This window comes from Phasianus colchicus, chromosome 6, assembly GCF_987193195.1.
Source record: "Phasianus colchicus chromosome 6, bPhaCol1.hap1.1, whole genome shotgun sequence".
In the NCBI taxonomy this organism is placed as follows: domain Eukaryota; kingdom Metazoa; phylum Chordata; class Aves; order Galliformes; family Phasianidae; genus Phasianus; species Phasianus colchicus.
The window spans coordinates 37,976,553-37,999,902 of NC_143441.1; the positions used below are offsets into that span (position 1 = coordinate 37,976,553).

Sequence of the window (23,350 nt, forward strand, 5' to 3'; positions counted from 1 at the left end):
TAGGATCTAAATAGTCATCTGCAGCACACTTTAAACCTGTAGCTTAACTTCAGATCACTCTCTCCAGTAGAATTTAGTTCCTCAGTGTATAATACTTCTGCAAAAATGAAGGTTACTTAATTGTCACACACATCCATCTCTAGACTTCACTGCCTAAACCTGATTTAGTTTTGCTTTTGTATTTTTTTGTGTCAGTGTGGATATTCTCTTTCCCTGTATTCAGGAAATACACAGTAATCTTTATATGTCCAATCATCCTCCATCATACCCATGAAATTCCACTGTTGGGCTGAAAAGGAGCCAATAGTATGGGGGAAAGGAGGAAATCACACTTTACTAGAAACAGGAGATAGCATTTTACAAGTACATTTTAAGAAAATAAGATCAAAAAAGATTCTTTCTCTCTTCCCTGAAATCAACATTCTCAGACTGTTTACTTAAATTATTTTGACAGACTTTACACATACCTTATTTCCTGAAGTTCCTTAGGAAAACCTTTACAGTTATAGTTAGAACAAAAGTTAGAATTTAAACTTAAAAAGCTGAAAGCTAACAAGAAAACGCAGAAAAAAAAGACGAAGGAAAGGATGAGCCTGACATTAACTGTTTGCACCCAAAACTCTATTAAGTACAAGGAATGAAAAAAACTCTAAATAACTTGTCTTTTTGTTTCATTTTTATTTCCAAACATGCTATTTAAAAGTTAATCTGTGAGGAAATAGGTATTCCTACACAAACTCAATTTGGTAGCACTCCTATTTCTGGCAAAATACCTTTGAATTCTATAATAGCCTAAATAACATCTTTGTATAGTTTCTCTCAGTTTTTCTGTCTGGGCTGATGTACATGGGGACAACACTATGAATACTGTTTTTCAAAGTAGCATCATAACCAAGTATTGCTGTTCCAACATCAACAGAGTTGAGTAGACTTTTCTTAGCAATTTTTCATAATCATTTGTGTTTCTTGGATGGTGCACTTATACTTTACCAGTGTGCCTGCAGTAGTAACCTTTCCTTTTGGAAGTAACTAATTAATAAGAACCTGCTTCTATTACAATAATTCACTTGAAAAAAAAAATGACAACTCTTTTAGAATATTTTAAAGTAAAGTATACACTAATTTATCCAAAATTACAAGTCATTTTTTTCTAAGACTCACAAATAGCACTGACAGGTGCAGAGCAAATTTTCTCAGGAAAGTTCTACCACCTAAACTATGCCACTGGCAATCCACCTTAAGATTTTCACTTGACAAACAATTCTGAAGCCTAAAAAATTTTAAAACTAGTGCTGGCCATCAAAAGTGAGGATGGGCCAATATTATGACAGTCAGAGTTGTAACAATTTATGTACTGTAATATATAATTTAATCCTCTATTTTAAAAGCCTTCAATCTGTCACAGACCAACTATCACTGCCTTAAATCCTATTGATGTAATAAACAATATTGCTTAGCTACAACATATGGATGAATTCAACAATGTTGTCAATCAAATTCTATGATGCTATTCCATAGGAAGTACTCCAAACCAGTTATCATGAAGTAACTGTTAGTTCATCTAGACACACAGGCACTTAGATTCTCCTCCCTTGTTTTCTATTAACTTCCTGTCTAGCAACAGGCAAATTATTTCGATCCAAATGCTCAAAACTATTCTTGAGATTTTGGGACTGGGCATTTTTTGACTTTGTACCTTCTAATTGTAAAACAGGAATGGTGGATTTTCTATTTTTGAACAGACTGTGGCAAGATTAAGTGTGTGAGATACCTGTGTACTCATATTATGTCAATAAAAGGCAGAAAGCTACTTGAAACATGCTTTGCAGTTTCAAATACAGGCTTGGAAAATCCAGAATACCCATAACTCATTTGAAGTCATATGCTTATTCCTACATTTGAATCAAGCATTGCATAAACCAGACTGTGCTTTTTGGAAGATCATGTAAATTGTTGAGTATTATTAACTGTGAATGAAGATGAAAATTTAGTTTAGATAGAAATAGTCACTGTATCCCCACAGTCTGCCTATAGTTGACATTTTATACATATTTCTTCCCATTTAAAGTCAGAGGACAGGGTATTATTGGAAGGTTTGTTTCAGTGTGCCACTCTGCCTCAGTCTCACACAAAGAACTCTTTGTGAGGTTGCAGATTAGCATTTGGGCAGGCAGCCAAGAGAGATGAAAGGAGAGTGGCTACACTAAGGATGTACATAGCTTACACTCATCAAATACCCGGAGGAAAAAAGAGAGAGAAACAGCCCATATTGTCTGTAATTTCAGTTGCTATATTCTACTCCTCTAGTTTCTGAAAAAGCATTTTTAGTGGAAGCTCTAGGAATGCATAGTTCTACTCTGACACTGTAGGTCACGGAGTTTTATACATAACGAGTATTGCCTCAGTAATGAGGTAAAGTAGTATCTTAACATTTAGTTACAGAGATATCGTTTACAAAAGAGGCAGATATGGCCATACCTTGACAGAAGAGACATGTATGCAACCCGCCATTAGGCAATATAAAACTTTTATACTAGAACGTATGTTACAACAACAACAACAAAAGATAATTCAGAATAAGCAGGATGTTTGGAAAATGGCAATTAAGGTATCATTGTAAAAATCATCTTGAAGAAATATAAACTGCATAAGTTATAAAGATCATGAGCAAATGTTCTAGAAATGCCTTCATCTATATAGCTATACCTATATCTATTTATATAGGTAAATAGAACCACACAGGCTCAATTCCAAACAGGAGACACTACCTGCAAAGGATGGTAAGGATAACACTACTTTGAATGAATTTCCATTCTTAACATAGTCACATTGCAAATTATATATAGAAGAATATGTATGTGTGGTACAGTAGAGAGGTGGTACAGTAGAGAGAAAATGAAAAACTTACATTGAATAGATAATTGAATTAGAAGTTGAAGATTTTGCTGTACAGAGATTAATGTTAGTACTCCATGAAACTAATGAGAGACAAAATCTTCCAAATTTATTTTACCAATTCATTGAAGATGAGCTACAGATTATACACACCATTTTATCTCTATGTGGGAATCAACACAAAATAAATGAATAGCTCAGTCTTCTGTGCACAACTGACCTGCACAACAACCACTATTCACAACTGGCACTTTTTGTTGGCAGTCTGAACAGAAAATCTAAGGATTACATTGGCAGCGAGTCTGAAATATGCTCTGAAACCAAAAGGCAGTCTCTTGAGAACACAGCTGAAGTACCTCATAGTGGTGAACAACTACAACTACCTGCACTATTCATAGGTCATGAGTAAAAGCTTTCTGTTTCCAGCTCTGTCAGATAGACTTTTTCAGCATACTTTGTTTGGGAACAGTAAGTTTGGATGCGTCTTAGTTATTAAAATATATTTTCCAAATACAGTAAGTGCTCTTAAGGCAAAACAGAATGCTTCTGTCTGGTACAAAATAAGTGCTAGATGAAGGACTTTTGCTGCATTTTAAATAATTATTTCATCAATTACTTAAAGCAGACAAATTAATAGAGAGTAAGTTGCAAACAGCAAAGCATTGCTAGAAGTCACCTATCCAAATATAACAATTATATCTGACTATATATGTAACAAAACTATTACTTTCTCACCTTGGCATTTTCAATGCAAGGACAAATAGCCCAAGCTGCGTTTGCTTGAACATCTGCATTAGGATTTTTCAGCAATGACCATAACAAACGAACTCCATCTAAACGGTCAATTATCCTATTGCAGAAACAGAACAGAAAAAAAGAGGTATTTAATTATGGAGTACACAATGTTCAATTTTAACTTATGTTAGTTTGTTTTTTTGGAAAATTGCTTTAAGAAGTATTGGTATGGTTTTCCTTAGAATACTATTTTGCTTTACATCAGTGCTTGTGTTTTATTGTCAGTTGATTGCCATCAACATATACAGTAGGCATTTCTTGCTATTGAAGATGAGTGTGTACAAATTATGTTAAGATAGAATACATTTTCTAAATCTCATGCATCTTGTTTGTATTTTTCTCCGTACTGTGATGTGAAATGCTTACAGAAGATAAGCGAATTGCATTATTACTAGAACTCGCATAAAAGTAAAAACAAGCATGTGACTTTTTAATGATCTGCATGCAAAGTAAAATCTGAATTCAAGCATACTGGCTTCTTTCACATAGTAACAAATACTTTCCAAAACAAATATTTATGCCCCAAACTATGTACTTAACTTTTTATTCAGTCTATGCTTAATGTATTTACTTTACTGTACAACATATTTCAAAGTTCTATGTTACTAATCTAGCATTAGAAATTAAAATGGTCACACCACACTGCATCCTTTGTGGGTTGTGAATAACGTGTAACTTGTTTCCCAGGTATTCCTCACCAACAAGACTAACACTGAACACTATGTTATAATTACTTAAACACACTGAAATCAAAGTATCTTCATGACTAGCTGAAAACTGAATTATCATCAGAATCATCTCTATGCCATCTGCGTAATGTCTACATATCAATCAGGCTTGGGGATCATAAGGTCCGGAGAGTACCCTAAAAGGAAATGAAGGTCCAACAAAACTTAATAGCCTTTACAAACTTGCTTTTCTTTAAAAGTTATATTAAACCCAAAGCAGATGAGTTGAAGATAAAGAAGAAAAAGTGTACTTTGGTTTTCTAACTTCAAAAGTAAAAATTCCTTTGTATTCATGGAAGTCTACATCTTTAATTGTAAATACAAAATAAGAGAAATAAAACACAGTTTACTTTTAAAAAAACATCACATAAACATCTAACCTGTGTTCACTATATGTATATTTGCCAAGAAATTTCAAGACTAACTATAAAACTATTTACACACACAATTCTACCATCATTTGAAAGACAAAAATATAGTTAAGGACGTGAACTGTCTACATTAATGAGGGACCTTATTTGAAACATTTCTGTCCAAGCTGGTTAAAAAAACTGTTTTCAAAATAATGACTTTTTGCTTAAAAGATCAGTTAAGCTGAGAACTATTAGTTTTTAAGACCCAATAATTTTAATACAGCTTATTTTACATACCCAGGTCCAATCAACTGCATATCATTATTTAAAGGGAAAATTCAGAAACACAACAAATAAGAATATCATGAGCACATGCCATACAATAACACATACTTGTTCACAGAGAAAGGATGATTTCAGTAAAAACATCCAAACAAGCTCTTAAATCACTCCAAATCCCTGTGCTTTCAAGCAATTTTTAATAATGCTTTCCTGTAATTTCAGAAAATAGATTTTTTTTTTTCCCATATTGGATTAATGAAAAAAAATCCTGAAGTTTATCTTAATGAGTCAAACAGACTACTGACAATTTACCAACATGCAATACTTCTTCCCAAATGAAACTAAATATGAATGACTCAACTCCAATCAGTATATAAAAATCAAGCAATAGAAGCCAAACACTGAGCTCAGGTATTTCAATCATATTTCAGAAAATAATCTCAGGGATGATTTATCTTTCCTTTCCTTCTCTTTTTTTTTTTTTTTTTTTTCAAAGTCTTCTACTCGATATAAAATTTACTTTTCAGTTTTCTTGTCTTCTCTTCACCTTTCCTACAGTTCCATTTGTGAAGAAATTTCTTGCTTTTAGTTGAAGACCAGAAAGAGCAGTTGTTTTAGACCCAATGGAATGGTCAATCAAAGTAGAAACATTTATGTCATTATTATAAGTAACTGCTTTCTTTTTCTTCAGTATAAGTAGGTAACAACACACGAACATGCAGATCTCAAAATCAAGAGCCCAGATTCGGAACTACCATGGCTTAACTAAAGCTTCTCAGAATAAACCTGGATCTCCTCTGATTCAAAATAATGACACCTTGTCATAGACTGATAATTGATACTATTTAGAATAAGGTGTAAATTATTCTGCTCCTCAAAAAACCCAATATGTGATTGTATTGGTAAGTGGAAGCAGGCAGAGTGAGGAGGTGCCCCTGTCATGCAACTCTGGTATCAGCCAGACATGATGAGAGCAAAGATGAAGGGATATGGCTACTACATAATGTTTCCAACATCACTTTTTCAGCAGATAAATTACAGGGCATGTGAGCAAAATGCTTTTATGGTTTCCGCAAAGAACAGTTTATGTACTGTGAATATAGAATATACCTTAGGGGCAAATAATTTTAATGCAATTAATGCCATTCTTAGACTACTCGAGTACCTAGATGATCCTCTGAGCAATCTCAGGTTACTGTGAATTGCTATTTGCTACTTGATCAGTGCAGGTAGTTTAACAAGATAATTTTTTGAATCACTTTCACTGGCTGTTTACAGATGAAAGTTTAGTAAAGGCTTTTTTGCATCATTTCATTTAAGAAATTTGATGTCATAGCCTCACTGAACATCATGATACATCTGTGCAAAAAAAAAAAAAAAAAAAAAAGGGACACAATTCTCAGAATTTATGTTGCTTTATAAAATACCTGAAACTAGCTAAGCTGCCGATTTGATATAGTTCTTCTCTTCAGAACTCAGATTTAATACTGAACATTTCCAGTAGAAACATGCATAGCCTACATGTCTGTTTGTCATATCTACCATATTTTTCTGCTACAGTATTATTTGCCAGATCTTTTGAGAACTCTAGCATTATAGGCTGCCAATCTAGACCACAAATACAAATGTAAATAAACAAAGTTATACTGACTGTATTGTGCTCACTGGAAAGATTACAGGGTTAAATTCTGGTAGAATGTAATCTTGTCTTTTCTGAAACCACAATTTAGCATGTTTCTTAAAACTTTCGCTATTTGCTACAGAGTGCTTTGTGCCAGGGAGTCAAACTCCATCCGTCCGGCTAAAATAGATTGCTCACCAGAATGTCATACATTTACCTATATCTTTTAATAGGAAGACTTAAAGACTAGAAAACTGTTTATCTAATCTATATCATAAAGCTGTAGCAGCATTTGTTTTCAAAGTAGAAATTTGTAGATGCTACTACACATACACTATCAAAATAGTGTAACTTATGATCCATTATCCCCTTCAAGGATGTGGCATCACAGAAACACATCACATCCAGTACTCAGAACTTGAGCATCCATGAACCAACCAGTGTTCAGTTCTGGAATTCATATCATTAATTTATGTATTGAATTGAGCAGAAACATATAAACGTTTCTCGATGTTAAAAAAATTCTCAGAAACAAAAGTCTTCGTCCCCAGTTCTGTAATTGGGACAAAGTGGTATTACAGATTACTTATACTCCTTGTATTTGGTCACTTACTCTTCTCAAAAAAGAGAAAAGGGGTCTGTATGAAAATCTACAGCTTCAATTCCTTCTATACTGGTCTAAGGAGAAGGAACAAGAAACGGATTTATTTCTAGGGGGAAGAAATTGAATACCTTTAACTCTGCTAGAGGCAGAGCAAAAACCAAACAAATTATTTAGATGTGAGTAGTTGTACTGACATCAGCGTCTGAACTAAGTGTTGTTTAAACATTTTTCTGGATCAGGACCAAAGTTGTCCTCACCTGGTTGAATCATATTTCTGATAAAGATAGCATTATCTTTTCTAGTGCTACAAGTCTGAACTTCCACTACAACAATTCTTCCAGTAAATATCAGAGTCTTGCTCTCGGGAGCACTTTCTGTGTTAATGTATTAATTAGCATATTCTGCTCCTGGACTAAGATCTTCCTTATTCATTAATGTTTTAAAATATTTTTAAAAACAAACAAGCAAAGAACAAAACTTTTTCAATGTTGACAACCTTCACTAGAGAATTTTTTTGTGAACTGAATTCAACATTTGAATCCTTCACCAGCTCTTGGCAAACTTTGAAATTTCCTCCCAAACAAAACAACCTGCACTCTCTCCTCCCGAAAAACAAGCTGGACTTTGTTTTATCACAATTTTAGCAGCAATTTGTGTTATTTTTGGTGCGTATACTGACTGCATTCCAGTGTGAAGCTATCCATACTGGATAATAGACGTGATAGTCCTGAGTCTGAGATTTCATAATATCGATTTATATTTATTGACTTTGAAATTTCTCCTTCAATTTACAGTGTTAATTTTGTTAACATTTTTCTGTAAAGGTAGAAGTTTAGTATTCTTCATTTGAGATATGTAGTGAAGATTTTTTCATTTACGTGCACTTTTACACTACATAGCTAACAGTTCGCACAACCCATGTTTACAGTTGTGTACCATCTATCCTTTTACCACTGGGTGACAGCCAAAGCATGAAAACAAAAACCCTATTCAGGAAAAGAATTCCCTGCACCGCTATATGAATATCAAGTGAATTATGCAAATTAGAACAGGAGGAGCTTACTAAAACTCTCTTTCTGACCTTTCATCTGTGTAAGGAGGGAAATATGCCCAGAATCTTGAGGCAAATATCCCTGCTAGAGAACAGTAAGCACAGTAAATGCCCACCTCAACTTTTAACTGGAATGCTTAATCATAAAGGTCAAGAAACTTCGTAAACTGTACAAATCTACATAACAAAACAAAAGAGGGTAGCAACTCTTTCAGTAAAAAGGCAGTCTGCTTCTTCAGTCTTGAAAGAAGTAAGAAGGGGAAAAGAGGGTCAAGAAAAGTATTAGTTCTTAAATGATGAAGATGAACGAAACTTATAAAATACAAATAATACTCTATTTCAAAAAATTCCATATTATTTTTTGTGACAGTAAATGCACACCTTCCTTCTGAAATGGCTTTCTCTAATTTAGGAAATTATTTATTATAATATGATAACAATAGGATAGTAAATGGTCCATCAACTGCCTGAGTTAAACACTATGAACTGCAAATATCTTTTCAAACATCCCTACTACATGAACTAACTATTCTGCGATTGCAATGCCATAAAATTCCCTTTGAACATAAGAAAAAAAAACAAAACAAAACAAAACCAAAACTATTTTGCAGAGAGGAAGTTAAAAAACTGGAGCAGGTTTCCCAGAGAAGCTGCTGAATCTCTATCCGTGAAGATATTCACTACCTGACTGGATGTGATCCTGGGCAACCTGCTTTAGCTGTCTGTGCTTGAGCAGGAGGGGTGGACTAGATGATCTGAATAGTCCCTTACAAAATCACTGGTTTTGTGATACCTGATTACTGATATATATATATATATATATATATATATATATATATATATATATATATATATATATATATATATATATATATATATATATATATATATATATATATATATTACGTTTAATGTTCACCCAAAAATATTATCAATATCTCTGCAGTAATTATTTTTTCAATATTCAAAAATATGAATAGCTTACATCATATTCTCAGGTTCTGTTGCACAAGCTCCCACTGCTTTCGTGACATTCACAAGTAATGCCTGATTAGTTCCGGTAAGTAATTTCACCAGGGGTGGTATTCCACCACATTTACGGATAATTGATCGATTTACTGGTTCTTGGCAACATTCCCCCAGTGCTCCAACGATATTTACAAGAACTTCTTCAGGTTGATCAGTGAGCAGTCCTACCAAAGCTTCTGTGACTTTATATTCATGAAATCTAAACAACAGCAAAAAAACCAAAGTTGTTATTTTCAGAGTGTTACCATTGTAAGGTAATCCTAAGAAAATTATCTTGCAGAACAAATCACAGTACAGGTAAAACATTCAAATCAGTTACTGACAGGTTGACACACAGCACCACTTCTTATTTTACATTTTTTAATATATTTCTCTGATTTAACTTTCTGAGAATCTACAGAGTCATTTGAGGGCTGTTTAAAACTTAACATGTAGATGCAATATCTATAACTAGCTGAAAACACACCAAAAGACTGGCAAGTAAAGTGGCATCCTAATTTCCAGTTCTTTTTCCTGCCATATTCCTGCTCAAGCAGGAATATATGAGACTCTCTTACACTTCTCTGAAGCCAAAGGATCACCCTTACTTTTCAATAAATGTTAGTCTCACAATTTCTTAATCTTGCTCAAGCCTAATATGTACATTTTCTTAATTCTTATTTCTTAGATTCTGATGGCACATGTACAACAGTTACAATAGAATTAAGTTTTTCCAAGGTTTCAATATAACAATTAATGTAATCGAGAAAGGAGAAACTCTTTTCATGATTTGCTTAATTTTTATGTACTTTAGCTTACAGAAAAATATTTCTTTGTTCAATTTAATTTGGAAATGTCTCTTTTTTTCTTTTTTCAAGAGAAGACACCCATAGCATGAAAAAGAAAGAGCACAAAGTAAGTGAAAAATTTAAAATATTTATTTATTTCTCTGGCTACTTTATCTGTGTTGCAGATTAATTGCTTTGTAAGTGAAATAATATGCTGGCTCTGAGATGGGCAGGCTACAGACTGACAGAATTCCTGGCTCGGGCCATCTTGTGTCCAGAAGCAGTACGGCTGCTCGCACAGTAATGAATCTGAGCTAGTCAAGCCCAGGCACCTGTATCAGCTCACTGCTGAGTCAGCACAACTTCTCTGCAATTTATTTCACGTAGAGGAAGTACTGCAGAGTAGTCTGGAGATAATTATTAAGTGGCCCTGCAGGAACCAGTCAGCTTTGCTAGTTCTAGCTTCATGCCAAACTCAAGTTCAACCCTCCACATCTACTTATGTGTTTTCACATTATCCTCCCTCACTGTTCTGCAGTGTACTCCCATCCTGACTTTGGATAGGTTTTACTACTTCAGACTCAGCAGTACATAATACATTAATTCAGCACAAGTCTGGAGCAACGCCTGACTAGTAACTTTCACAGAGCTTCGTGCCCTTGTGAAGATACATGAGTAACCCAGAAAAAAAATCTGTTTGAATTTTCACAGAATTATTGGCTACGGCTACACTAATTATTTATTTAACAGGCAAAGGCTCATTCTGTAGCCCTGAGAACAAGAAGCACAACATAGCAATCATGTGAGTAAAATCTTTTGTCCTCACCATTCAGGGTGGCCTCATCCCTTCTGCTTAATGGAAAAAATCTATTGCCTGTGCTGGCCATGCCTGAGCATTCCCTGGGAGACTGCTTCCTGGCACAGGTCAAACCGTGCAAGAGACTGCTAGAACTTAGACAGTATGGATAACCATAATTTAGTTACAGAACCCAAGGTATAGTCCTACTTATTTTATTAGTATAGATGGAGACATTCAGTTCACGCAATCATTGATCTGGAACCTATGTGCAGATACCCAAAGTCCACAGAAAAGAAGGATACACCTTTCTGAAAAGCCAGGTTACTGTAAAATGAGGGATGCAAGAAGAAGTAGGACAGAAAAATAGTATGTAGAGACCAAGGCTCTGTATAACAACAATCTGGTAACTCATACAGAACAATAAAAAGCCAGATTTTAAACTAAGATTATTGGAATTATTTCAGATTTTTATCCAGCAGTTACTCATTGTATCTGCATGTCCAACAGAGTACTAAAATTAGGGCTGCAGGAAGAGGTTCCTTCTTACTGTTTCACCTCCCAGTCTGTCAATTTTGCATTCCTCTGTACAGGGTAGGGTACCTTCAGCAGGAAGCCTAGTACATACTTCAGTGGAGCAGGCATTTTACCAAGGTAAGGTGCATTAATCTGATAAGAATTAATTCAAGATGAGAGGGGCTACATATTCTCAGTCATTAAACTGAAATTAAATTCAAGTAATCATAAAAGATAGACAGTGATAACTCCTGATGCCAAATTCTTAGATAATCATTCTGGGCCCTGATACTGAGAAAATATATATGTCTCTATGCTAAGACTCCTAACACTTATCTACTAAGTCTAAAGGACTAAATCTAGTCCTTTAGAAGCTGAGTGTCCAGATTAAGTTGCTTTCCTGAGCTTCTTCTGTAGTTAGGAGAGAGGATTCTAGGTTAATTATTCTAGATTCCTATATATTTCTAAAAAAAAGTGGACCTAATATCTGCCTCAGAAGGAGATAATGTGTATTCTCTCTAAACCTAAAATGTTAAAGCTAAATGTACTGGTTACTCTCCACCAGGCAGCCATGATCCCAGTACGTAAGACAGAGAGGAGTGGGGATATCAGATATACCCACATGTAAAATGTTTTCTGTTTTAGTACACGTCCTGTCTCAATGTTCTAGATTCAGAGCCACCAATTCTCCACATTCACTGTTAAGATTCTAGGAAATTAACACTGTTTCCTGGGCACTCTGATAAGGTCACACAGCAATTTTTTGGCAGTATCTAAGTTGAAAGTCTCACTAAATACAAAACATGGTTTTGTGGAATCACGACACAATATTTTTCACAAAAATAGAAGCCCATAAAACAAAAACATTATAATGTAACAAAAAAATTGTGAAACTGAATAGTTACTTTGACACGTTTTCCGCACTGATTGCACATTTCCAGATTGCTCCAGTCACAGCTGCTAAAAGTTTTTTATTTTCAGAGTTATTGAGTAGAACAGACAGCGGTTGTAGACCTCCATGCTGTCTAACCAGGTCACGTGTCTCCTTATCTTCTGCACACTATACAAAAAATTAAATACATATATTATACAAAATGTGTAGAGCAGTATCTTCAAAATTTAGGTATATTATGATGCAACAAGTCAAAACTCATACAGAAGAAAATACAAATATTTTATTAAATTACTTGAATATGCTGACATCTCACTAAGGGAAATCTGGCTGTAAAGAGTTACTAAATGTGTAGCAATGCTTCTAATGTCATATTGATGATTTTGGCTGCAAATAAACATTAAAAATGTTGCTTCTTGCACTGCCTCTCCCCATTGGTTAACACTGGAAGAGGAGCAAGAATGGGACTGCAATATCAAATATGCAGTTAAAACACCCTCATAAGTTTAGCAAAAGAATATCAAAATTTTTGCAAAATAATTTCTCACACATTAGGGAAATAGTAAAATTGAGGAATATTAAAGATAAGTGAAAGCTACATATGAAAGCAAAGCACAAATCCTGCTCCTATCTACTGATTAAGATGATACAGTTACCTTGAATATGGCACTAGCACAATGCATTTGAAGCTCCTCGTGTTCACTACTCAGATTTTTCACAAGGTTTTCAATCATTCCTTCTGTTCTTATTGCAAGTCTGTAACTTGGCTAAAAATACAAACAGTGCACTTTAAACCTTATATATTAACAGTGACAATAGTCAATGCAGTCAGTATCAACTTAAGTTGAAATTTAAGTAATCAATCAACTTAAGTTGAAACTTAAGTAATCCCAGTAATAACACAGTACTAAAATTCTAGTCTTAGATATTGTGAAACTTTGTATTCTATTTTAAACTCAAGTCAACTGTAATGCCTTGAATATAACATTTATGTTCTCAAAGTTAAACAAATACATAAATTCACTGTAGGGCTGTGATCTTCTAATCCACAATAAAACCAGGAACTACAATGCCTACATTGTAGCCAGCTGGCTTAACCAGAATGCAGAATGTTCTGAAAGGTGTTCAGACTTCCTGCTCAGAGCCAGGGAAGAAACAGATTCTTCAGAACTGGATCACCAATACCCATTCATTTCATCTACAGTCATTAGCCAGAAAAAAAGATCTATTCAGTATTTAAAAGGAACTTATAACAAGATGGAGACTGACTTCTTACACTGAATGATAGCACAGGTATAAAAGGGAGAAGTTTTTAACTAAAAAAGAGGAGATTCAGGTTAGATGTTAGAAGGGAACTTTTTTAATAAGAGGGCAGTGAGGCACTGGAACAGACTGCCCAGAGAAGCTGTGGATGCTCCATCCTTGGAGGTGTGCAAGGCCATACTGATGAGGGTCCTGGACAGTCTGGTCAAGTGGCTGGTGTCCCTGATCAGAGATGGGAGGTTGGAATGGGATGATCTTTAAGGTCCCTTCCAACCTAAGGCATTCTGTGATTCTATGGTTCCTATAATAAGGTTAGAAAAACATATTCTTAGCATTAATATTTTTCATTGTTCTTTTCCCAGTTTTTTACCCAGACAATGGAGCAGAGGACCATTAATTAAGAGAAGGGAAACAGCTGTGTAAACACACATTTAGAGTTCCTCCCAAATTATGTCCAAATTTGGCCAGGTAAGGAACTGTTGAATACTCTTCCTTCTCATTATTAAAGCTAAAAATGCTGTCACATTGAGCATGTATAAGGTTGTGTAGTTCAATAAACTATTTTTGAAAATACAAACTTTTATAATGAAAAATCTTTTGAAAAATTATGTCTGTCTCAAATTCATCAAGAAAAGTTATGTATACCTTTGACCTTAAGCACAACATACCTTTAATTTCAAATGATTCCACAAATGGAGAAATAACCATTCATCTAAGATGGATAGGGTGAAAATAATTGTATTCAAATTTAAAAGTTTAATACACTCAAAGCTGTGAAACCTGACAAGAAAATCTGTAGAAAAATCACATATATTCTTTTCTTTTTGCAATTGATCAGATACATTGTTATTGTCAGTAAGATGGTAGAACATACTGCCTCCATCTTACATTGGATTTTCTTGGCAACATCTGCAGGTTATCAGTGCAGAATTTAAATGTCGTGATTAACTAAATATATCATCTCCATTTGCCAAACTTCATTCATTAAGCACCATGAAAAAGTGAGAAACTCATGAAGTATTTCATTTCTCTCTATTTTTTTCATAAAATACCTTAAAAAGAAATGTGATCCTTAATACAACCTGCGCTCTTCTTAAAAACACTTTGCACAGAGTGTCTACGTCTAAAATGCAAACTTCCTGATGGGATAAATGCCATGGTAACTCTCCTGGAGAAAATCCATTTCTAAATGATAGTCAAGTGCAATACTTCCTTTTAATAGTGACTGATCTTAGTGATTAGAAATAGCGTATATATAGGTTTTACTTACCTCTGAGGCGCATTCTTGTAATATCCCTACGACTGGGGTTAGGATGTCTACATGTGAACTTTTAAGCCACTTAGCTAATAATGGAATGCCGCCAGCTTTACGGATTGCTTCCTTATTTTTGGTACTTTTGCTGCAGCTCCAGAGTGCTAAAGCCCCACAGCGTGCTTTTTCAGTATCTTTTGCTTGATATGGTATAAGAGCAGTTGATCTCACGGACGTACAATCCAACAGCCCAACCTAGCAAAAACAAACTTATTTTTAATTTTCAAAACAAGTATGTTTGATGCTATACTGATTTTTTCAGTGATGGCAACTACTACTTGAAGAACCATATAAACAACAAATCACAAATTTTTTATGAAAAAAAAACTATGCATGTGGGAAAGGTACTGCTTACCAGTCTCTTGATTCCTCCGTAATGTCTTACTGTACTTCGTGCTCGTTTAAATCTAGCAACATTAGCAATTGTTTCAGCAGCCAAACATTTTAGATCTGTATCTGGAGAGTCCAATATTTTCACCATGATCTGTAAGCCTTCAAGATCCACAATTGCATGTCTGATCAGTATATTTTGACTAATTTCTTTTAGGATTTTTAATGAGCCAATCTAAATAATGAAATATAACAGACAATAAATATTATTTAGGAATATGTAAATAGCAAAAATATTTAAAATGTTTAAAATGCTGGGTTACGTAACACTTCATCGTTCAAATAGGATCAGAAGAAAAGAAGGAAACCGAAAATCAAGGAAAATGATTTTTTCTATGAAGTCCTTGAAATTGAGAAAATGTAGAAATAAAATGAGAAAAAAATTATTACTTTGTATCCTATATAAGCTAAAAATTTTGAATAAAAAAGTCCTAATAGAAAAGGTAAGTTTATTGCTCTATTCAAAAAAGCTGCTTACCTGACATTTAATTTCTTCTGTATCAAGCAAATTAATTAACACTTCAAGACATCCAATGTCTCTGATGGCCAGCTGGCAAGTTTCTTGAGCAAGGTTGAAGTCTCTCATTGCACACAGTGCAATTACAGTAGCTGTTGGATTACCTCCCTAAAATACAGGAAATAATTAGCATATATACAGAGTATTAAGTATAAAACTTATCCCTTCTACTAACTCTAGTAAAACTACTTCTAAAGAAGAAATCTGCTCAATTTTTTTTTTATTCTATGTTATTAAATAATATAGACATAATAAGAAATGGAATTGTTGATCAAGACTTCAAATGACAGGTAGACTGAAGTGAGAATAATTAGCACAGATGACAAATGACTAATACAGCCTACTTAGAATGGACTGGCAAATTAGATAGTCAAGTATTGAGAATCCTGGTACAAGTAGATAGCAAACAAAACAAAACAAAATAGTGAAGATACAGTCATTTAAGAGATGCTATCTACATTTTTTGCACTGCTGTTCAGAAGAAATCAGAGATTTCAGACTGGCATCTTTCTTTGTGGAGAACATTTCAGAGGACTGGTCAGAAACTGAAGTCACTGTAGAAATGGTTATTTGAAAACTGAACACAGTGAACAATAAAAACTTGCTATTACTAGACAGCATTCAACTGAGTTATAAAGGAAAGTGAGGATAAAATAGTTCATTGAATACCAGGATAAAAGAAATGACTTTGAAAAGAGTTCAAGGACTGTTAGCCAAATATCTGTACTGGAAAACTTGGTAGACTGTAACAAAAACAGAATTAATGGACATCTGCCTAAGTAAGAAATTCTTGGTACAATACAATATGAAGTCAGCGCAGATCTGTTAAAAGAAATCCTGCCTTACAAAACTTAACAAGTTTTTGGCAATGCTGATCTGGTTGATAAGTTGAACTGGACTTCACAATGATTTTAATAAAACCCCTCCCCAATAGCTTTCAAAAAAACCAAGTCACTGTATTATAAGAGGGAAAGGTCACTGCCTCACTGCCTAGATTGCTAAGAATGACTAAAGTATAGGAAATTTAGAATAAGAACAAAAGGCTAAGTCAATGAAGAGAGGTAGTTTAGTGGAGTTCCATGAATTTCTGTTGAAGTTGTGAAATTCACAATATTCATAAACACCCTGGAAAACAAAAGCTCTAGTTACTTGACAAAGTTTGCGATGGTATTATGCTGTCAGCTAAATTAAGCCAATTGTGACAAGCTAGTAGAGAACCCACTAAGACTAAGCTGGCAATAAAATAGCAAATGAGAAAATGAGAAGTGATACATATCTGAGAGAACAATCCTAAATCCAGAGATGAAATGATGAATTTTCAAATGACCATTCAAAATTAGATATGATATCTTGTGTTTACAGAAATCTTGCGGCTACAGAAAATGGTAATCAAAAAAGCAAAACATTAGGACTTATTTGGGAAGAAAAAAAAAAAAAAAAGTCAACAGAGAATATTACCATAACACTGTATAAATCCATGCTTCACGTGAACATTTCTGCAACCTCAATTTCAGTAAGATTACTATTGCAGTATAAATATTTGAGGGAAAAGAAGCAAAAATTATTCAAGGTTCTTTCAGACCAGAAGAGGCTGTCAGTGTTAGGGAGGGCATTGAGCAAGTATGTAGGGACTGATCATTCAATGTTTCCTTTAATACTGACTTAGTCTCTCTTAATAATGAGATATAATAGGAATCAGGTTAAAAATAAATAAAATAAGTTTGTTTCTAAAAAAAAAGGTATTAGACTAGTAGAACTAGTTGTGAAAAGATTCTATGAAAACCAATTGCTTAAGAAGAATGATTTCATGAAAAATAATCAGTTGAAGCTAAGTAAATCATAAATATCTCAGTTTTCAACTGCCTGAGCTAAACACGGGTAGGGGCTGGGAGAGTATTAGAGAGACTTGTGTTTGCCATGTTCCTACCCTGCCCTGGGCATTCACTTATAGGTCTTGGTTTCTTCTTCCTTGGTAGATTACAAGCAGGTTCACATTACCGTAAGTTATGTAGCAAAATTTCCCACATTTATGGAAATCAAAGGTTAGGCCATCTGGAGTGCAAGAGATGAGCTTTAAGCAAAGAAAACTTTTGTTGTGAACATGCTATCTCCCTTCTTTTTGCAGTCAGGTTACTGGGCTACACTGACTTACAATCTGCCCCAGATCAGTCTCTTTCATGTCCAAATTCAAGTTCACATTCTTACATGTGAATAGAAGTTATTGTAAACCTGCAAAACTGTTGTATGAAACAGACATGAGATGCACTATTCAGTTTATTAAAAAGTAGGTTAAGGCATGATTTATTCATAGTGAAAGAGTACAACTGTGAGGAAAAGTAATCACAGAGCAATCTAGCAAGTCAGCATGATGTGTGATTTGAAGTTAAAGGTACTCAAATTTACATGAGGAGTAAAGTGTAAGTTTTTGACTACACTGTTAATCATCTTTTGGAAGAAATTTCTTTGACTGACATTAAATTTTCCAGCAGTGGAACATTTTTTTCAGTCAAGACTGGATAGAGTATATCTTCGTAATAGCTACTACGCTGAGACTAAGAAAAAGACCAAAAATAAATCCAACAATAGGCAGAAAGTTAAACAATGTGATAATAATGGATTATTTTGAACTCATAATAAAGATTTAGTGTTTATCAAATCAGGGAGGAATCCAACTGCACAGAAACTAGGAGGGTTGACCTACAATGGAACTGCAATAGAAGCTAGAGTGCACAAACAATGCCAACTGGTGCTCACGAGTTACAACTTAGTGCACACAGAAAATCAAACTACTGTCTCAACCTCCCAAATGCCTCTGAATTCCAGACAAGCTTTGGCTCACATCCAGATCTGAACTGAGCCAACCAAGCCCATCTCCTTTAAATGACACCTCTGCAACTGTCAAGGACTTGAGGGCAACACTCCCCAGAAATTGTTAGTGCACAACATTTTGAAATACAGAACATATAGAAGATGAGTAATGCTTGTGAAGTGAAACAGGTAGATCTAGGAAAAACATTCACATTTTGCAGCATATCTCTAAAATGTAAACAGAAACAGTAAGACAAATACACTATAAAAAAGTATTTAAATTTAACACACTCTTCAACAGATACCATAAAAGGTAGTAGAGAATTACAAATGAGAAAATATTATAAAATCAATGAGAGAAAAACACTTGACAAAGTTTCAGATTGGTGAATTATAACAGATAAAACATTTCTGATTATCAATGAAGTATGCATGGATGGTACTTCACAGCCAATTTTTACTTACATTTCTTGTAACTACAGACATCCACAGAAGTTTTTAACAGCAAATTATTTACATCTATAAGCATCTGTAACATATATTGTACTGAAGAAAGATTCCTACAATTTTATTATCCTTTTTAGTTTTGTTATAATTTTGATTTCAGAAGAAAATGAAACTTGTGATTAGCTTTAAGAACATATTTTGATCTATTCCTACAGAATAAAATACTGTAACAATTTCTGAAATATTTTCCTATAGAAATAAGTTTGTCCACATACTAAAGTTTAAATGATCTCTTTTAGTGAACATCTACAAAATATTATAGCAAACCAGACAAGATATTCTGTAGCTCAGAAGAACTAACAGTTATCCTTTTGTAAAGTTTCTGGTCTTTTCATACAGCTTAGGCTTTGAGGTTTACTTTGTTTTGAATTATATTGCTAACCTATGATGTCTCTTCTTTTGTGCTTTTCCTATAGGGAAACTACATTTGCACATAATATAGTAATTCATGTTTCACTTCTCTTACATGCAAAATGCTTGGCATTAGCTATTTAATATGGCCCAAATTTTACAACATAATACAATTTGTTTTCCCTATATTGAGTATATAAAAGTATATATATACATGTATTTAATTTTTTTTCAGTTTCAAAGCTGATGGTAAAAACACATAACCTATATTTTTAAAATAAAACCACAATAAAATCTTTGTCATATGTTCTGAAGCATCAGTTCTATTAAATAAAATGCTGCAGTTTCAAAAATCATTTTTTCTTTCTCGAAGTTATCACTTCAGCAGGTCTTCCAATACTTAAGAAGTTTAACATGCACAGAAATAGTTACCCCTCCACTTAGTCAACATAAAACCTACATCATATTGCTATAGCATTTGAAATCTGGTATGCTGAATAGAAAACAAACTCTACAGGCAATAATCATTTTAAGGCTTCACATTAAGCACAGATTTAGTTCAAAGTCTACCTCTCTTCATACACATTGGTATAACATACATACCCACAAAATGAATGAAAATAGAACTTCATTACTGCTAGACTATAAGTAAAATGTCTTTTTTTGTGAAATACATGTAACGTCTCTATTCTGATACTCAGAGCTCAGCTGAGAATTACAGAACAGATTGCTATGTAAAATTAAAGTAGAATGAGTAGCAAAGCTTCTGTTTGTCTTGCTTTTATTTTTGAAATGTTTAATTGAACACTATTATAACACTATAACGCATAGATTAATCTACTTAAAAATTCTAATGTATGAATACAAAGGCAGGTGTATGAGATAATGATTGTACACTTCTGCGAGTACAATCTCGCTTTCTATGCTGGGAGGAAGATTAGAAGAAGACCTGTATGTGACCTTATCCAGAAAATTTCTCCATTACAGGACAGGGTGTGGAGCCTGTATTTAAATTCCTTCCTCAACTTAAAAGGGTATTTCAGGAATGGTGAAAGCTACAGAGGTGTCACAAAATACCCTGAATTATCTTTTCATTCTTAAAAAGGTTTTCTGAAGGCAGCCCCTCACTGTTACATGTATATTCTGAATTCTGTGTGCCTGTCTAACTTCACAGCTGGGCATCATGAAATACGTTTGAACTGAATGGAGATAGCCTGCCAAGCAATTCAGATCTGCATATGAGATCTTGTGTAAGTTATTCCACATTCTTTGCCATTTCCAGTTTTCAGGAGTGCTCTCATATTTATATCCAGAACTCAATAATAAAAAAATAAATAAATAAATTCTGACCAGTGCTTGGTTGTCAGTTCAATATTAGAAACATCCTTATTTGGTGATGTTTCCCCAGTTGACTGAAATTATCAGTCAGTCCATGCTGACTGCACAGCAAGATGCAAGCTTATGCAAGGTACATGAACTTTTGCCAGCATCCAGGTCCTCTTTTCACTTGCTTGCGTCAGGCTTTCAGAAATTTTTTCCAAAGGATCTCAAAGAATGCTGGGCTTTGCTTTGGGAGTATTCATAGAATAACAAAATCATAGAATGGCCTGGGTTGAAAAGGACCACAATGTTCATCTAGTTTCAGCCCCACTGCTATTTGCAGAGTGAACAACCAATAGACCAGGCTGCCCAGAGGACACCTCCTGACACCCTCTGGCAAAAATGCATTCCAGTACAGCATGCTCCCAACACACTGCTCAAGGATCTCAAGTTCTGGTTTCTCAGCAACAGTAAGGGCAGGAAGACACACTAAGAGCTACAAAGATAATCACGCGTTCTCCGTGTTGTTTGCGGATAAGAGACAGTGGGGTTACACAGTATCAGGCCTGATTTATACTAGGTATAAGAAAAAAATAATGTATACAATATCTGTATTTTGAATACATTGTTTCTACCAGTAATGAAATCTCCATTGCAAAAAAGAAATATTGTCTAGAAGCAAAATTAACACGCAAAGAATCATTCATTTTTGTTAGTAAGCAGGAGTAAATGTCTTCCTAGGCCTAATTTCTATCATTTTTTCATGAACTTTCATTAGCATGAAATTTTATGAATATATTTTTTATATTTGATTGTCTTCTTTTAAACAATTACCTCAATTATAATGTAATAATAGCTAATTAATTGTACAAGATTAAGATTTCAACATCACATATCCCATCCTATGTAAAACTCTTCTCAATTAATATAAAACTTTAAATTTTGAAACCGTGATTTCAGTTCAGTAAGACTAAAAGAGAAAGATACAGAAGTTCCTCTGGAGTAACCTCTGGATCGTGAAAGTTTTTGCAGATGTTCTACCAGCAGTTGGAAACACTCGCTCTTCAGAGAGCTGAGACTGTAAGGAGCTGTACAGGAGATTCTTGGAATATCTAACCCATTTTCATCTGGTACAGTCCAAGTTACAGGATGCATTGTTCTTTGCCTTTTGTTCTAACCCTCCAACATCCGCATTAGAGGAGTACAGATAATAAAAGTACTAACAAGGCTATAATGAAACAGATTCCAACAGTGTTGCCCAATTCATAGGAAAATGTATGTACATGCATGGAAAAATAATATTATTATAAAGAAGTTGCAGCACATTACAGTTTCCTGAGACAAAAAATTAAATAAAAATGAAATATATACAACTTCTGACTCAGAAGTATTTTTATAAACATACCTATTCAAAGGTGTATTTTTGTATTAATACATTCAACTTGTATTTGGATTTAGACTAACATGATTAAATATAACCAGAAAAGGAACTCATGGAACAACACCATGGTTAAAGTGGAATTCCAGCCCAAACTGCTACTCTTACAAAACAAGAAAGTAAAAACAAGTAGTAAAGTATAAAACAGAATTCTTAATTTAAACCTTTCCATCATTTTGATTTTATATTGAACTTGACTCTCTCAAATCTCAGATCATTTTGTGATTTATTGCTGGAAATTTAAAATAGATTTTGATAAAGCTTAATGGAAGACGAAGAACTGCAATATAGTATGCATGATATGCTTCAGCAAGGCAATTTTTCTATGCTAGTGAACCTCCAAACACTTCGTTTTGTTCTGGTTTAAATACAAGTTCCAATTTTTCATTTTAGTTTATAAAACATACAAGCTGCAACTTGTTAGAGATGAGTTATGGACAAGTATAACTCAGTTGTGGAATAATTCCCTTCCCCACTTCCTGAATCTTCTAGAGTTCTTGGGCTACAGCCTGGCAGTGCGTAAACCATAACGGTTAGTATTATAGCTAAAGCCAGTGGAAAATAACAGGCATCACAAAATCACACAATCCAAAACGTTTATGTTGGACTACAAGTTACAGTGCACAGAAGTTGTGTGATTTTAGTTACAGATTAATTCTTTCACCTTGCTCCGGTGTCACAGTGGCAGAAGCAACACACATGTTAGGACCCAGGCTCAGTGAGTTAAAATTGTCATGATCTTTCATGAAATTGGAGAAGAAAAAAAAAAAGAAAAAAAAAAAGACATTTGAAACAAAAGAACAATTCTATTATTATTTTCTAAGCGAACCAGAAGGTTTTGTTAAACAATGTGATTCCTTCTCGAAAACTCTGCCTAGACATATACCCATTTTGTTAGCTTTCCTTTTTGGTGCTTAGCAATTGGATTGAAGAGTCAACGCAATTCACGTGCAAACATATATAGTGTCTAAACAATCTACTTATTTCTGAAATTTTCATGTTAAGAGTGTATTTGTTCCCCAGTTGCATCTAGACAATTTCGTAGAGACAGTGGACCACTCTTTCTGAACCTAGATAAATTTGCAGAGAGAAGTAAAAAGAGTATACTGTGGGCA

General features: G+C 34.1%; 1 protein-coding gene across 5 annotated transcripts in view; it reads right to left on the bottom strand.

Moving 5' to 3' along the window:
- Positions 1 to 23,350, bottom strand: part of ODAD2 (outer dynein arm docking complex subunit 2) — a 76,216-nt gene that overhangs the window by 32,481 nt on the left and 20,385 nt on the right. For all 5 annotated transcript variants that reach the window (XM_031616077.2, XM_031616075.2, XM_090143005.1 and 2 more), the window contains 7 exons: positions 15,773 to 15,919; positions 15,260 to 15,469; positions 14,863 to 15,099; positions 12,986 to 13,096; positions 12,343 to 12,497; positions 9,315 to 9,557; positions 3,631 to 3,745 (listed from right to left, as the gene is read on the bottom strand). In XM_031616077.2, coding sequence (XP_031471937.2) covers positions 3,631 to 3,745; positions 9,315 to 9,557; positions 12,343 to 12,497; positions 12,986 to 13,096; positions 14,863 to 15,099; positions 15,260 to 15,469; positions 15,773 to 15,919 — 1,218 coding nt within the window. The remainder of the gene's footprint in view (positions 1 to 3,630; positions 3,746 to 9,314; positions 9,558 to 12,342; positions 12,498 to 12,985; positions 13,097 to 14,862; positions 15,100 to 15,259; positions 15,470 to 15,772; positions 15,920 to 23,350) is intronic.